This window comes from Pseudorca crassidens, chromosome 2 (assembly GCF_039906515.1).
Source record: "Pseudorca crassidens isolate mPseCra1 chromosome 2, mPseCra1.hap1, whole genome shotgun sequence".
NCBI classification, from domain to species: Eukaryota; Metazoa; Chordata; class Mammalia; order Artiodactyla; family Delphinidae; genus Pseudorca; species Pseudorca crassidens.
The window spans coordinates 58,060,069-58,077,222 of NC_090297.1; the positions used below are offsets into that span (position 1 = coordinate 58,060,069).

At 43.4% G+C, this 17,154-nt stretch overlaps 1 protein-coding gene and 1 long non-coding RNA gene across 6 annotated transcripts in view; one reads left to right on the forward strand and one right to left on the reverse strand.

The window, feature by feature from the left end:
* The first annotated feature begins 2,137 nt into the window (after nt 1-2,137).
* Nucleotides 2,138-13,241, forward strand: LOC137218848 (uncharacterized). Of its 2 annotated transcripts, XR_010940890.1 has the most exons (4): nt 2,138-3,688; nt 8,200-8,293; nt 9,248-9,353; nt 10,839-13,241. It is a non-coding gene; the product is annotated as an uncharacterized lncRNA (long non-coding RNA). The 2 variants fall into 2 exon arrangements; XR_010940889.1 differs by lacking the exon at nt 10,839-13,241 and having other exon boundaries at nt 9,248-10,015.
* The window catches only part of GNG12 (G protein subunit gamma 12), a 122,882-nt gene continuing 114,497 nt past the window's right edge, over nt 8,770-17,154 (reverse strand). For all 4 annotated transcript variants that reach the window (XM_067726523.1, XM_067726522.1, XM_067726521.1 and 1 more), the window contains exons 3-4: nt 15,203-15,320; nt 8,770-12,781 (exon numbers count right to left, since the gene is read on the reverse strand). In XM_067726523.1, the coding sequence (XP_067582624.1) occupies nt 12,656-12,781; nt 15,203-15,295 (219 nt within the window). In that variant the 5' untranslated portion in view covers nt 15,296-15,320 and the 3' untranslated portion in view covers nt 8,770-12,655. The remainder of the gene's footprint in view (nt 12,782-15,202; nt 15,321-17,154) is intronic.

Genomic DNA, 17,154 nt, shown 5'->3' on the forward strand with positions numbered 1-17,154 from the left:
AGTGAGTGGAGTTCCTATTTTTGTTATAGCCATTAGCACTTTCCGGCTTATAATGTGCTTTCACATTTATTTATTTATTTATTTTCTTTTTTGCGGTACGCGGGCCTCTCACTGTTGTGGCCTCTCCCGTTGCGGAGCACAGGCTCCGGACGCGCAGGTTCAGCGGCCATGGCTCACGGGCCCAGCCGCTCCGCGGCATGTGGGATCCTCCCGGACCGGGGCACGAACCTGTCTCCCCTGCATCGGCAGGCGGACTCTCAACCACTGTGCCACCAGGGAAGCCCTGCTTTCACATTTATTAATCCATTTGATTCCTTGCCAAAGCACCTGAGGCTCAGAGAAGCCAAGAGACCCGTCCAGAGCCACATGGAGAGGAAGGTGAAAATCAAAATTCTACTGTGAACTCCATCTCTCAAAGACACCAACCAGACAGCACAGGTTAACCCGGGAGGCTGAAACTAATTGCATCTAATCTTTTACTTACCCGGTAAATGGGAGAGAGCCCTCGGAAAACTAAAGGAGAGAATTCTAAGAATTGTTCTCTTTCATCCTGTAACCTCATCACAGAAGAAGTGATTTTTGTGTCCTTGGGTACTTTATGCTAACGTATTTTCTACAAATAAGTGTCTGAGAACTTATTATGCAGAAAAGCTGCAAAGTTCCCTAGTATCCCCACTTAATACCTGATTACATCACCACACTGTAATCACACTGCAACCATCAAAATAAGCACTCTGCAAAACGGCTCATCTGCAGAAGAGCCTTCTGATTTTTTTGCTTCTTTGTATAACTGTTAAGGACAGAGCTGGCAAAAGATCAAGAATAAGAGTTCAGCAGTTAAGACAATAGGCTTTTCTAGCCAGAAAGAGCTGAGCTTGGGTCCTGGATCCCAGCTAGGGCTTGGGAAAGTAGTGTAACTTTTCTCAGCCTCAGTTATTTCTCCCAGAAAATGGGAAAATAAACAAGGCTTATATCACTGATTTTTTGTGGGGATTAAAGGAAACAATGCAGAGAAAGCAAAGCACTCGGCTCAGTTCCTGGAAGTACTGGATATATGTAACCTAACGATAATTGCATCTCCCATGATAATTACATCTCCCACGAGTGGGTAATTTTCTATGCATGTATGTTATGTATGTATTTTGTATCATTATTCTATGTTTGTAAATTAGAGGGTGACTTAAGTGAAAAAGAAACCCTCCAGCCAACTACATAGCTGAACAGAACTGAACATGGAAAGACATTATCCAATTAAATTGTTAATTTCCACGAATCCAGTTTCTCCTCTCCATTACCATTAACTTAATTTGGTCCTTTATCACCCATTTGGATTATCAGAGCAGTTTCTGTTCAAAATCAAACATTGAGCTCAACTGTGTGCCAAGTTCTGTGCTGGAACTTACTATAGAAAGATGATTATGGTGCAGCTTCTACCTGCAGTCTAGTGTAGGGAGCTGACAGACACAGAGAATTTAAGGTGGTGTGGTACCTTGGCATTTTGGGCATGGTGTGTGTGTGTGTTTAGGGTGGTGGTGGTGAGGAAGCCTTCCAGGAAAGGGTGATGCTTGACCTGAATCATGAAGCACGGTTAGAAGAGAGGGGAGAAAAATGCGGTGCACGAGGGATTCTTTCAGTCTGTGGTGTTTGCTACAGGATTAACTGTTAAGGAAGGGAGTGGAGAAAGGTAGGCTGAAAAGGTAGACAGAGACCAGCTCATAGAAGGTCTTGTATGTCCTTCTAAGGAGCATGGCTTTGCCCTGCAGGCAATGAGGGGACGCCGAGGATTTTATATAGAAAAGTAAAATGGGCTAACAGTCGTCTATGGTTTACTCTTCTCAGAGGCATTTAATTGCCCAGATCAGTGCAATGGGATTTGAGGGGAGTGTAATGTAAAGGGACAACTGTTCATTGTTCGTGTCTGTCCTGCTCCCCTCCTTCCTTCCATGAACCTTCTTTCTTGTTAGCACCCCTCACCCCAGCCTCAAAAATAGATTTGGAATATAGGCCTGGCTCATCTTCCTGGCCATGGTGATTGGTGTGGGGATAGATAATGTGACTCAGCTGGGCCAATCAGAAATCTTCCTGAGAATTTTCTGCCAGAGTAGAAAAGTCTGTAGTCTCTTTGCAGTGCCACCAAGCTCATGGATGAGTCTAGGCTTGCTGGCAGCCGCTTGCCTGCTGCGGAGAGTAAGTCAATTAAAGAGTAAAGGGCAGAGGTGACACTTGAAAGCAGAGCTAAATCCAGCTGTACCTGAAGGGAGCCCCATGGATTTTTTATTATGCGTAATTTAATTTTCAACTAAAACTTGGGTTTTAGTTTTATTTGCAACTAGAAGTAGGACTGAGGGATTTCCTGGATGCGAGACTTTCAGGGCCAAAACTGAGACAGTCCCAAGTAAACAGAAACAGTTGGCTATCCTAATACCAGGGGCAACCACAGAGGCTGGAGTCTAGATGGGACATTTTCCAGTAGTTCAGTCAAGGGGTGATACATGCCTGAACTTGCAGTTGATGAGGAAAATCAGGGGTGGATTTTAGAAATATTTGGGAAATGAAATAGGCAAGACTGGGTGATCAGATGTAAGGAATGAAGGGGAATTCTTGAATGACTCTCAGAATTCCAGCTGGGGCAATTTAACGATGATACTGATGTCAATTAAAGTTTTGCAAGGGGAAATGGCTTTAGTCTTGGACACATTTTGTTTCAAGTCCTTGTGTGACTATCTGTTAAAAATGTCCAGTACAATAGGTAAGTTGGATGCTTGGATAAAAGGTGGGCTGGATGTTTGGATTTGGGAATCCTCAGTGTATACTAACAGTGAGAGTGGATGAGCTCTCCAAGAAGAGAGCAGTGGGTCAAGGATAGAAACCTGGGTCTGAGGGTGGGATTTTAGAAGGCAGACATAGGAGGAGGAGACAGAGGGGAAAAATGAGTCTGATGTCACAGAAGCTAGTGGGGCAGAATGGTGAGTTTACAGGAGAGAATAATTCCCACTGTTAGAGGGGTCCCTGAAGCAGAGATTGAAATGTTCCACTGAATTTCGAAATTAAGAGTTCACTGGCTGGGACTTCCCTGGTGGCACAGTGGTTGGGAAACTGCCTGCCAATGCAGAGGACATGGGTTCGATCCCTGGTCCGGGAGGATCCCCACATGCTGTGGAGCAACTAAGCCCGTGAGCCACAACTAGTGAGCCCGTGTGCCACAACTGCTGAAGTCCATGCACCCTAGAGCCTGAGCACCACAACTACTGAGCCTGTGTGCTGCAACTACTGAAGCCCGTGCACCTAGAGCCCGAGCTCCGCAACAAGAGAAGCCACTGCAATGAGAAACCCGCACACCGCAACAAAGAGTAGCCCCTGCTCACCATAACTAGAGAAAGCCTGTGTGCAGCAACGAAGATCCAACACAGCTCCCCTCCAAAAAAAAAAAAAAAGAGTTCACTGGCCGTTTTATTGGATGACATCAGTTTCACTCTGTTGGTGTGAGTAAAGCCACACTGCAGTCGATTGAGAAGATGGGAGGTGAGGAAGAGAAGACAGGGAAGGTGGACTACTCTTGGGACATTTTGATAAGAAAGGAGAAAAGAGGATAAGTGGCTTCAGGAATAGCTGGAGGACTTGCTGCTCACCTGTGAGACGGATGGAAGTTATTTGCTTGGGTGTGATGGAGACATTTGGATGTGGAAAGGTAGGAAGTTTTAAGAATTCAGGCCAAATGGCCCCAGCATGTTTTTGATGGGGAAGGCAGGATTATTTGCTTGATGGGAAGGAGATAAATAGGGGGGTTTGAGTAGGGTGTTAAAGGTTTGGAATGGAGGAGCTGAACAAGGACCAATAAAAGAATTATAAAATGCTGCTGGAGGCTCAGCAGAGGTTAGAAACACTACTGCCACTTTTTCTCCACTAGTTCATTCTCCTTCTTCACTCTCTCTTTAAGAAAACAAGGCTTATCATGTCAAGACCCTGCTTAAACCACTCTACCAACTCCCTCCCCTTGCCTTTTATAATCAGTAGAAACTCTTAGCCTTTGTTGACTTTACTCAAACTTCCTTCCCAGCCTCATCAACATTCTTCTCCCCATACTCCTGACACAGAGATCTGTTATCTGATAACCCAGACTTCTTTAGAACCTAGCGTTTGTACACACTTTTTGTGCTGCTGAGAATAACCTTTCCCTATTCCTAACAAACTCCTACTCATCCTTCAAGGCCCAACTGATACAGTGCTGCCTCTGTGAAACCTTTTTTGACTCATTCAGGCAGGGCGACTTCTTACAATAGCATTGATCACATTGCACAGTAATGCCCACCCCAATCCCCACCCTCACTATCTTGGGAGATCCTAGTCTTTTCTGGGTTTATCCTAGGACATACTTAGCTAGTAGGAGCTACCATATTCCCAGGAGGAGCTCAACAAATGAATGAATTCCTCTTTGTCCTGCTTCTAAAAATCAAATGCTGTGTTATTCACATTTAATGTTGAGTGGGGTATTTTTCTTTTTGTAGTTATAACTCATGAGACATTGTTGATACTTTGTTGAAGAACTTTGCTCATTTAATTCTATTAATTGCTTATATACAAAATACCTTTCTACAATTCATTTTTCCTTAAAAATTCTTTCCTGCCCTGATGATGAGTCAGTAGCTGAGGTATCAGGAAGTGATTTTTAAAATATCTTTTTAAATATCTATAATTATACTCGGCAAACCCACATACCCTTCTCTGACCCCATACTCTAGACTTTGGTTCTTTTCCTCCTGATTTTCGATTCAAGGAGGAAAATGTAAAATGATTGGGGGTAAAGATGGCAAAAAAGTGACCCAAAGTGAATTGCTCTCCTCTCCCATATTTGTATAAGATTTAAAGCTAGAAGAAATGTTAACAATTACCTAGCCTAAATCCTTCTTTAAAAAATTCCTTTTTTTTTTTTTTCTGGAAACAGGAACAGGAGTCATAAAAGTCTTAAGGTTGCACAGCAAATTAGTGGCAGTCCAACTAGAACCCACATTTCCTGAGTCTAAGATGTTTTTTCTCTTACTTCATACTGACAACTCATGAAAAAATGCAGTTTTTTAAAAAAAGCATATCGAATGCACTTTTGGATCTCTGCGAAATTCCATTTTCTCATATGTAAAGTAGGGATAATAATAGTAGCGACCTCATGGGTTTGTTGTGAGAATTAAATGAATTAAGAGATGCAAAATGCTGAGAATAGTACCTGCCCATAGTAAGTGCCTGGAGTCTAGTATTGTTTATTTTTATTTAAGGTCCAGTACATTAGGCTCTTGATTACTAAGGAACCAATTTGCTCACTTTACATTACTTAAGTTTATTTAAATTAAAAAAATTTTTTTTGTTTATTGAGTTCACGTGCAATATTATGTTTCAGGTGTACCACACAGTGATTCACAATTTTAAAGGTTATACTCCATTTATAGTTGTTATAAAATATGGCTATATTCTCTGTGCTGTACAATATATACTTGTAGCTTATTTTATACATAATAGTTTGTACTTCTTAATTCCCTACTCCTATATTGCCCCTCCCCCTCAATCACTAGTTTGTTCTCTATATCTGTGAGTCTGTTTCATTTTTGTTATATTCACTAGTTTGACCCCTCATATAAGCGATATCATACAGTATTTGTTTTTCTCTAAATGCACTTAGCATAATACCCTCCAAATCCCATCCATGTTCTTGCAAATGGCAAAATTTCATTCTTTTTTATGGTTGAGTAGTATTCCATCGACTATATTTATATACCACATCTTCTTTATCCATTTGTCTGTTGATGGACACTAAGGTTAATTCCATATCTTGGCTATTGTAAATAATGCTGCTGTGAACATTGGGGTGCGTGTATCTTTTCAAATTAGTATTTTTGTTCTTTTCAGATACATACCCAGGAGTGGAATTGCTGGGTCATATGGTAGTTTTATTTCTCACTTGATTAATTAAAATTCCCAAAGTTATTTTGCCTCCCTGCTGCCCCCCCCCCATTCAAACCATGCTACAGTTATGAAGACAGACTATATGGGCTGCAGAATCTAGCTGACGCGGGTGTGTGGAATTAGGGTCTGTACTTCTTAGTTGTTGGATCCTGCATTACTCACTTGACTTCTCTGAGCCTCAGTTCCTCATCTGTAGCATACAGTTAAATAAAGTCTACTTTCCTTTCAAGAGTTGTTGTGAGGCTTAAATGGGAGGATACATGTGGAGTGTCCAGACCAGTGTCAGTGGTTGGTCCCTCCTTTCCCCAGGGCCTCACACAGATGTCTGTAAATATCGACAGATGTATGAGCTATATTGAAATGTACTTCATTGATGTCAGATCTACAAGGGTTTATCTACAATAAAGCAATTCTAATGCGTTGGCCATGGGAAAATGTCTCAAGGTTAAAAGTAGGAAGGATCTGCTGCACATGGACGATTCTCCAAAGGGATGCTTGTCTTCAGATATACTGTGAAGCTTCTTTACCATTTTTGCCACATCCAAGTACAAGCTGTGCTATTATATACCCACATTTTTGAAAATATAAATTGGCTTACTTTTTACTTAAATCTGTTTTAGAAGGGAACTTTATATCACAACTTGCTCAGTGAGTGACTGCTTTTCCCCTGCCCCCAGCATATCAACTTACAGATCCACAGGGTCTTTGTGATGTCACATGGTTAATGTCCTATGTCAGGACCAGATTTCAGGTCTTTTGTGGCTGGAGCTCTCTCTTCTATCACTAAGCTCTGTGTGTGTGTGTGTGTGTGTGTGTGTGTGTGTGTGTGTGTGTGTGCGTGCGTGTGTGTGTGTGTGTGTGAAGATGGCATGATTGGATCTAGAGACCAGGAGTAGCAATTTGCACATAGATGTCTCAGCTGCAGATTTAACGTGCAAATTCGAGACCTTACCATTATATATCTCGGCCAGTCCAATTACTTGCTTTCATTATTGAATAGATTACCTAGGAGGATTTATAGGGTATAAAAATGCTTTGTATGTAAAATTAATTCTCAATACACCTCAAACTTTACCTTCTGCTCCTTTGTGCTAAGCACTGCTCTCTCCATAGTTCTATTTTATAGCATCAGTTGTCTTCTACAGATTAATATATTAAGTCATACAGCATTTCAGGATACATTTATTTGGACTGCATTTTCTTCCAGTGCAGAGAAAATATTGGTTTCTTAAAAAATTAATCGTTGAGGTGAGGGTTCCTGAGACCAACTGTATATATATGTTTGCCCAGGACTGGCCTATAGCTAAATGGCCTTTAATAGATATGATTGACTCAGATAAGGAAACAGCAATGGGGGAAGCATCTGAAGGGAAACGTTATTTGCTGCTCACAGCGGCAAAGGGGTAGAGTAGCAAGCAGGGCCATGCTCTGAAAGCAAGCTATAGGCAATAGTCATGTCAGGTTGTGCAAAGATGGCTTAGAGCTGATGGCAGGACAGGTTCTACATAGTCAGAGCCGTGAGCCCAAAGTTTATAAATGTAGACATAGGGACTCAAAAGACTGTCCACCTAGCCCCAAGTAAGAAGGCTTATGGTGAATGTCCTTATGTGTATGTGTAACATTGCCGATGAGAAGCTGGTCACAGCGCATGTCCAGGAGAGCTGGACCTGCATCTCCACATTTAGCTCCCACATTACCAGCAGGCTTGAGTTCTTTGTTCACACCATTAAGGTTGCATACCATTTCATCTGCCACGTTTACTTACTTAGTCTACCCATTTCAGCTTCACTGTCCTCCATCCCCTTATCCCTACCCAGGTCCCATCTACCACCCCCAAGCCCGTCTTCCACTGAAAGTCACAGGGACTTCCGGTAATTTGGTCTGAGCCAGTGAAAGTCCTGGTCAGTTGCTGCTGCCTGTTTTTCATGACCAACGTGTCTAAATGCTTCAGTCCTTTCCTAGGAAGGGCTGAGTGGCTGTCTATCTTTTGCCCCTACCCTTTGTAGTGTGTGTGTGCTGGTTTTCGGAAGCAGGGGGCAGCTCTTTAGCTTGCCCGGCCCATAACCTTGTTGGCTGCCTTCTCCCTGGCTTTCTGGATGACGTTGTCCCTCCCTTGATCTCTGTGGGAATCCCAGCTCTGGAGGAAGGGACTGGGCAGGAGGCAGGGTACCTTCAACAAACACTTGGTGAATATGAGTCTGCAAGTCTGATGACCTTTCCATTTGTTGTCTGTTTCTGTGGTCACAGCCGGGTCTCAGGATGGGAAAGAGCCTTCCACACATTGTGAATCACTACGCCACTCCTCCTTAACAACTTCCACTGCCTTCCGGCTGCTTGCAGGGTAAGTGGTATGGGAGATGCTCTGCACACTAGCTTTGAGCTCACTTTTCTCCTCCTCCTGTCATTCCCTCCCAAGACTTCATTCCAACACATACAGGGTTTCTTCGTCTCTCAAGACCTAGTTCAAACACCACCTCCCTTGGAAGCCTTCTCAGACTTTGCTGATACGGAGGTAGCCCTCCTTCCCCTGGGCTCTTGCGGCACTGTGTGTTCACCTGAGTTCAGGCACTTTGCACACGGTACTATAATAGTTTATATATTGGTTATTCCCACCCTTCCTTGCCCTAGACTGTGAGCTTCTCACGGGCTGGTGTGAGCCTTATTCATCTGAGTGTAATCAGAGCCTGAGTTCCATACCTGGCTCTCAGCAGGTGCTCAGAAAATGTTAACTGAATGAATGCAGGAAAAGGGGAAGAGAATTGGTCTTCTGTTAATTTATTGAGCAAAATACAGTAGGAAGGTTCAAGGAGGCACTGATCCAGTAAAGAGAGCAACAGTGCTTTAATGAAACTTCTTTCAAATCTGTGAACACGTTAGCTATCAAGTAAATGCTTTTATTCTTTCTGCAGAACAGATTTCCAAAGAATAATCACAATGTTTAGGTTAATAAGATGCTGGACAGATGAGTAGTCAAAGAATGTTATAAAACAACAATTCCATCAACTATATACCAAATGCAAATTTACTGAGACATCAAGAGAATGTATGTTTATAGTTACATGGCTATAAACAAGACATTATTACAGTAATCAAGTCCATAAAACTAGAAAAAAAGCCATATAACAAAAAGGCCTTTCATAAGCTATTAAATGAGCACACACAATAGACAAACCAATTCTATATTTGAAGCAGCATATAGCACCAACATGTTGGCAGGACCAGTAGAGGGGTAATAGGCTGCTGGATGGAACAGGGGGAATCTCCGCCATCATCTACTTCAAGCCCCGTTTTACAGATGGTGAAATGGAGGCCCAGAGAGATGGAGTGCCTTGTTCAAAGTCACACAACACAGGGACACAGGATTGGCTAGACAACAAATGATCCAGGCCACCCAGCTCTAGGTAAGTGTTCTATTTTAACATACAGATAATTCTACTTGATTCAATGTATTTTTTTTCCTATTAACAGATCTACCATAAAAGGTCAATACAAGTCCTAACACACTCTGGTATTATGTTTATTGAGAAAGGACTGACATGTACTGTGATTTACTTCTTGGGACTATATAGCTGTTAAAATTCGGAGTAATCACTCAGATGACACTCTCTTAGGTGCAAACTGACTGAGAAGAAGGAATCTGAAGGGAAAGTTTGGCACATCCTGCACTACCTAAACTAACTACCTTATGCCTCAAAATTACTAAATTGTTGGTATAATTTTTTTTTTCTGATAGTTGAAAGATTAGTAAAGCACAGAAGTAGTCCCAATAGGGAGAAAGCAAATCAGGTCTTTCCTTTAAAGGGTAAGCATGGCACTTTTCATTTTAATAATAAGGTAAAGAAATGTAAAAACCTGATTCTTATTTAGAAAAAAACCTATAGCTTGTGAACCACCTGGTATAGAAAGTGTTTCTCTAGTTAAAAAAAAGTGTTTCTGTAAAATACTTTGGAGTCATGAAATTCTGTCTAGCGTATCTTGCCATGGTCCTGAGGCCTCAATTGGACAGATTTACGATGCGCTAATGAAGATATAAGCATGGAAGAAGAGATCACTGTTAACAGAAGCAGCATTACAGACAAAGTAGAGTGAACATATTTAAATAGCTTCATAGATAGGAAGGCAAGGAGTTGCATGCACGTAAGTGATTAGGTGTGTCATTATAGTGGTAGTTGGAAAAAATAACACACACTGGGCATTTGTCTGTCATTATCAAAAACCAGTTGCTGCTGAATGAACTGTGGCTTTACAAGTAGAATAAAGCCTGATAAATAAAAGTGACTTCTGCATATCATATATATGTATACATATATTATATTTTTCTCACATAGATGTCTAGTTATAAGTAAATCAACATTTAGCTACAATTTTTCTCCCCCTCGGGTCCAGCATCAAAGGATTTGATATCACTTTTCTTAAACATACCCTATACCTGGTTAGGAAGTTACATGATTTTCATACTCGTAGCCTTTATGATATCTGGCCAGCAAAAATAAAAATGAAATCTCCTGGGACCTCAAGTCCATTCCTTACCACTACAGGCATGTTAACAAATATACAGCAAACCATATTTGTTTTCTGTTAGGTAAAAGAACATGTTTTAGTACTAAAGCATAAACTACGCTTGCTACCAAAAATGTGTACATAGCAGTATAATAAAAGTAATTTCACGAAAATATTTTGTAACAAGCTACATTATAAATATTTAAAGAAACATGGTAAAAATCAGAGTGAAAATAAGATTAGTGTTCTGAAACTATCATCAGTAGAAAAATATACTTATAAAAAAAGAATGTCTCATTAAGTGAAGCTGTAAATGTAAAGTTGTCTTATTAATGTACATTTCAAATATCACCTTTTGAAAGGAAAAACCGTTCTCTCTCCAACAGGTGCCTATAATTTACTTGGAAACTGGGCGTTTTGCAGAACTAAGCATAGATGACGAGGGTAACAGCGGTGGCGTGATTTCCACGTGGTCCTGGAAGAGTGAGGGCCGTTCACAATGCTGAATAGGCAGGTGACTTGGAGAAATACGGAATATATTTGAGCAGTTTGGAAACAGTACTGCATTTGTTCACCCACAATCAGCATAATGCTCAAAGCTCAGACATTAGATTTTAAAAGGGGCTTGCGCTACAGGGCAGGACTACAGAACTAGGGAAAACCGTTGTAAATAATTCCTTCTTGGGGAGGGATCCTTTCTGAGAATATTTTAAATCGCTCATTAGTAGTTGTTTTTAATGAACTGAAGCTGAATTAAAATATCAAAGGTCTAATGTATGGTTTGGGCCATAAATAAGCATTTTAAAAGACCCTCTCTTCCTCTTTGATAAAGTTAACATACCCTCTGGCCACAGGAGATGCCTTCTTTTGGCATCGCCACTGGAAATTCTAAGGATGTGTGGCAGGACCATCATGCCCAGAGGAAAATCAAGGAGCCCAACACCCAGCTGCTGGAACCGTGGGCCCAGGTAGCGAACCACTGGATCCTAGCCTCTCTCAGATGGTGTGAGGACAAGCTAGGGATGACGATGACGCTGCAGGTATTTGAAAAGAGCTTAAGTAAGTAAGTGTCTGATACCTTTACGTTCTTTCTGTATGTATGTTTCTTCCCCATCATGATCTGCCCACTTGGGGCTGGGAGGTGAACATTACCTCTGAGGACATGCTCTGGTGGCAGAGGAAGGATAGAGGGGAGGCAGAGAAAGTGAGCTAAATCACAAAGTTGGGCCAAGGAGAGCAGCTGTTTTTCACGCATTCCTGCTCTTCTCTTGGCCCGGCTCACGGCTGCTCTGTCTCGCTCCCATCGTTAGAGTGGAAATTTCAGAGGTGTCTACCCCTGCTCCAGAGAACGTGAGCCCTGGGGCACAGCTGCCCAGGGTACTCCCCAAGGGCCTCCTCCCCTTTTCTAGACGCAGGATCACTGAAGCCCGAAAGCCCTTGGTGAATTAATAGTCATATCATAAAAGGGCTTTTAGTTCAGTTTTTAAATTTTAATTGGCACAGTTTACTGTAGCCTAAGAGGTCAGCACGATTTCAAGAGGAGAGAGATGCCTTCATTACTCAATGACAATGAATGCAGTCTTCAGGGTGTTCTTTACTTTTTGTACAATAACTATGAGAAAAGAATTTAATTCTACCCACACACAGCTCAAGATAAAGGTATAACTTCTTCTGGAGTTGAACTGATGGTCTGGAGAGAGAGACATTTTAATAGGGAAATAAGCTTTGAGATGTGTATATACAAACACACATATATATATATACACAAAACACTCCTCACCCACCTATACTGTACAGATTGGCATAACCCTACTAAGAATATACTATGAGAGAAAGGCTTTAGGACAAGTTATTCTTGGCATTTTAATCGAGACGAGCCCTTAGGTAATTTAGGTCTTAACTGGATCATTCACATATTTGTTTTTTTAAAAGGCCAGACCAACTTTCCTTCAGCAGTAACCCAATATGACACCAGAGTTAACGAATGGAAAACAAGATTGTTATTCTCTATTAATTCATTAAAGGGCATTTTAGAGAGAGGACAACTTGGAAAACAAAGACTTCAGAGTCCATGATTCCAAGTCACTTAAGAGCATTTTAGTTATTAGCAGTGGTTACCAAATAAGCCGAAGGTAAATCTTTTCAAGGAGCTGCTCATCGTTTGCTTTGCTGAGAAGAGGGGAGGAACCACTTCACTACTCCTCTATAAGATGATGCAGGTCTTTTTATCCTTGAAAGGGTTTTCTGAAGTTGGTATCCCCATCAGCAGAGGGTCATTCCTCGCATGTTCCTCGCAGTAGGACATGAGGTCCGCTGATGCCTTTGAAACCTGGTGCGCAGACAGACCAAAGCAAACAAAGAAAATATTTACAGGGTACAACTAGAGATGATCATACTAAGTGACGTAAGTCAGACAGACACATACCGTATGACATCACTTATATGTGGAATCTAAAACATGGCACAAATGAACCTATCTACAAAACGAACAGACTCGTAGACATAGAGAACAGACTGGTGGTTGTCAAGGGGGAGGGGGGGAGGGAGAGGGATGGAGTGCGAGTTTGGGGTTGGTAGAAGTAAACTACTATATAGGTTGGATAAACAACAAGGTCCTACTGTATAGCACAGGGGACTATATTCAGTATCCTGTGATAAACCATAATGGAAAAGAATATATAAAAAAAGAATGTCTATATGTGTATAACTGAGTCACTTTGCTGTAGAGCAGAGATTGGCACAAAACTGTAAATCAACTATGCTTCAATAAAAAAAAATTTTTTTAAATATTTACAAACTTGAAAGGTATTTGAATGCTAACCCACTGGGTGGAAGACTGTTGGAGAACAGGATAACCAAAGTATCACTCCCAGATTATCTGTTACTTAAAGAGGGAAAAGGTACTTCTAAATGGAGAAATCTGGCAGATAAGGCCTTCCTTAACCAAGTGATCAAACTGACATCAGATGTCTCTTGGAGTGAGTGCAGAAGACTTGCCACCAGCCAGCTAGTATTTCTGCCCAAACTTTTAGCCTGAATTTGATCGTCAGCAAACAATCCCATCTAAAGTGAAGGCCATTCTGAAAAGTGAGTGGCCTGGAATCTTCGAAACTGGACTATGTGTTAGATACTATGAGCAGCTGATCTGAATGTAATCCCTGTACTGTGGTTACGCAGAAGAATGCCCTTATACTTAGGAGACAGATGGTGAAGTATTAGGGGTGATGCGTCACGATGTTTGCAAATAACTTGCAACAAATTTAAAGAAAAAATTGTCAGTTTTGTGAATGTGTGTGTGTGTGTGTGTAGAGACAGAGAAAACAAGTGGGGTAAAACGCTAATAATTGGTGAACCTTGGTAAACAGTATATGGGTGTTTGTTACAACTCTTCCACAGGTTTGAAATTTCTCAAAATAAAAAGCTGGGGTGGGGAGGGGAACAAGAAAAGTGTCTGTGATTCAAAGGAAGGCTGTATCTTAGTTTCTATCCAATAACAAATCGATGAGAATGCAGAACAGAGTTAAAGAACCGAATTATGGGCTCGGAGCCAAAACCCAGAATAGAGCCAAATTCTAGTAGAGCTTCAAGATTTACTGGTAAAGACTGGACTTTGGGGAATAAAAAGAGGGACAAAGCCAGCACGGGAAGATGCAGTACCTTACTTCGGCATGAGTTAAAAATGGAAATACCACACCCTGTTCAGAAGTCTGAGTGGGAGACCCGTTAGAATAATCAGATAAGTGTCCTCAGGCCACGGGCACAAGCAGCCTCCTGTTTTTTTTTTTTTTGGCGGTACGTGGGCCTCTCACTGTTGTGGCCTCTCCCGTGGCGGAGCACAGGCTCCAGACGTGCAGGCTCAACGGTCATAGCTCATGGGCCCAGCTGCTCCGCGGCACGTGGGATCTTCCCGGACCGGGGCACGAACCCGTGTTCCCTGCATCGGCAGGCGGACTCTCAACCACTGCGCCACCAGGGAAGCCCTGTAGGCAAATTCTTAACCACTGCGCCACCAGGGAAGCTTTTTTGTTTTTTTTTTTGTTTTTTTTTCAGCCTCCTGTTTTGAAGACAGGTGACTATCTCTAGGCCCAGAGGAATTTATCAGGTGACTGCTTCAGTATCTAGGAGACGGCCATTACTCACAACATTCCAAGGCACTCACCGCCTAGCCCTCTCTGAGGGTCTGGGGGGAAAAGACGTCAAAGTCAGGTGACCCAACAAATGCCTTCTGGTTTCCTCCAGATCTCAACTAAGGCTGGCGATACTTACCCTGGGTTGCAGACTGTGGTTGTCCAAGTCTGCACACACTGAAAAACCCACCTTCTCCTAAAAAGGACACCTGGGTGTTGACTTATGCAAGGCCACCTTGGCTGCACTGATAACTCTAGAACACTTCATACATTCCAGAGGGATGAGGAGGGTGTTTATAAAGTCCACCTGGAAGCCCTGTCCCGAGGGAGAACACGGTGACAGAGGGGGCTCGACCATGTGCGCTCAGGGAAGGCAGGTCCTCAGGAAATCCTGTCACGGGCTTTAGGTTTTCTGTCCACACAGACAGCCTCACACAGACACTTTGTATCGCCAGTGCTACGTTGAAATGAAAGTTAAGATTCGGAGGCTCTCAGCTGGCTCAGGGAACAGCCTGGCACCTGGCCCAATTACATGGTATCCACCTTCTCAGAAATGTGGCCCGGCCTTGGGAGGGCAGAGGGAGCCGGTCAGAAAACACGTCTGACCCACTCAAGGCTCTTACCTTTATTCTTTCGATGGAGGCTTCCATTCTCAACTGCTGCACAGTCCTTCTTGCCTGGGCGATGTTGTTGGTGCTGGCTGTCTTGGTCGACATCTTCAGTTACGGTTTCACCTGAAATCTGAAGAGAACTTTCTTGTCAAAGGTGAAGAACAGTCATCTTTAAGTTGCTTAGACCTTCATAATGCTTTGAGGGGAAAAGGATGCATTCCCGGTCACCACAGCCTCTTGGAGGCTGCTGCCACAAAGCCCCTCCGCAATGGGAGCGGCGGCCTCAGTTTCTAAGCTTGTAATCCTTTTGAGCACCTTCATGAATCTTTCGTCTGCAGAAACCCAGTACTAGTAGTTTAATCCATGCGCCCCATATACAGCATAAAGTAGCGTTTTCTAAGGGGAAACAAACACACACACACATCTGTGGTAGTTACCAGGCCTCCGGCCAACGCGGGCCGTGCTCCACGTGCAGGTTAACATTACTGCCCTGTACATTAATAGAAGGTTTGATTTCATTTCGTTTTGGCTCTCTTACCCAACTATTACACTGATACAAATCCTGGCAACAGAAAAGGGCAGAAGAGAGTGCTTCTGGAGAACTCTGCACAAAGGGTGCATTTTTAGGTGCTATCAAGATTTGCAGTCGTTCGGAGAAAGTTAGGCAGATAAGGAAGCCTTTATTCAGGAAAAAGTGGGAACCTTTCAGCTGAAAGACTCTCAATGACAGATCCACAGCAAAAGTCACACAGGCTACAGCCTCAAGCCTGAAATATTTAATGGAATTACATCAGCACCTCCCCCCCTGCCCCACCCCGTTGACCTCTCTGGCTTCATCCTGGTGGCCAGGGCACTGGCTAATCCCACACCCCCATCACATGTTCGTGGGCCTGCCCTCTGCCTCTCTCTCCCGGTGAAAACAAAGGAAACATCCCGGACCTTGAGCTTCGACCGGTCTAGTTGCCCAATGGCATAGTCCAAGGGGAAGGCGGGCTGGGGAAAAGCACTGCCCGGTGCCCCTGCCATATGTGGCTAAGTTCTCTCTTGGCACGGTGGCGGAAGACATCGCAGAGCTGGCAGCCCCGGCAGTTTTATGAGTCAGAGCAGGTGGACAGTAGGTGTGCCTCGCCGGCGCCAGGCAAGGACTCAGCAACATCTGAGGGCACCGTGGCACCAGCAGCAAACGCAGGCTGACTCAACCTTCTGGAGGGGCCGCGGGTGCACAAGGCATATCTGCCATAAAGGCTTACGTTAGACAAGGCTGCCGAAAACAGCCACCCACAGCGCCTGCGGTGTGCACGGAGTTCTACTGCACTCAGAATGCTGAGTTCAAGGACTCGGGTAGGGCTTGTACCTTCTAAGTCAGAGGCAGCTTTGGATCAAATGCCCAAATAAAACTGTGCTTTTAACTGCGTGTGGAACTTTGAAGTCCAGCCTAATCAGCAAGCTTCATGTTCCTGGTTTGGACCCTACCTCTTCCAGTTACTGAACCTCTATGAGCCCATGTTTTCTCATTTGTCATATAGGGATACTACTGTTTTTGAGGATTCAATTCACTGGTGCACATGCAGTGTTTTGCATAGGACCAAGGCACTCCATACACAGCAGCTGCTATTGAATTTATCCTTGGGGGTCACACCCAGCACAATGAATGGGAATCCTCTGTGTACCTACCTGCCTCCACCTGGTCAATGGGCCTCCAGGCGTCTTGACCGACGGGTCTGGGTGGGCTGTGGGCATAGGCCCCAGGCAATTCTGCTGCACTCTGGTGTCAGGGCAGAATAGAATGGCTGGAAACAGCCCTCTGAGGATTCCCCTAGCATAAGGGAGCCCAAGCCCTGCAGGAAACTGGGAGGAGCCGTAGCGTGTGGCAGGGCACGCTGGCCTTGCCTTGGGCGACCCGGTTACAACACACTTCCAGACAAGCTGCCTCCTCCTCAGATTCCACACTCATCCTGCCCCAC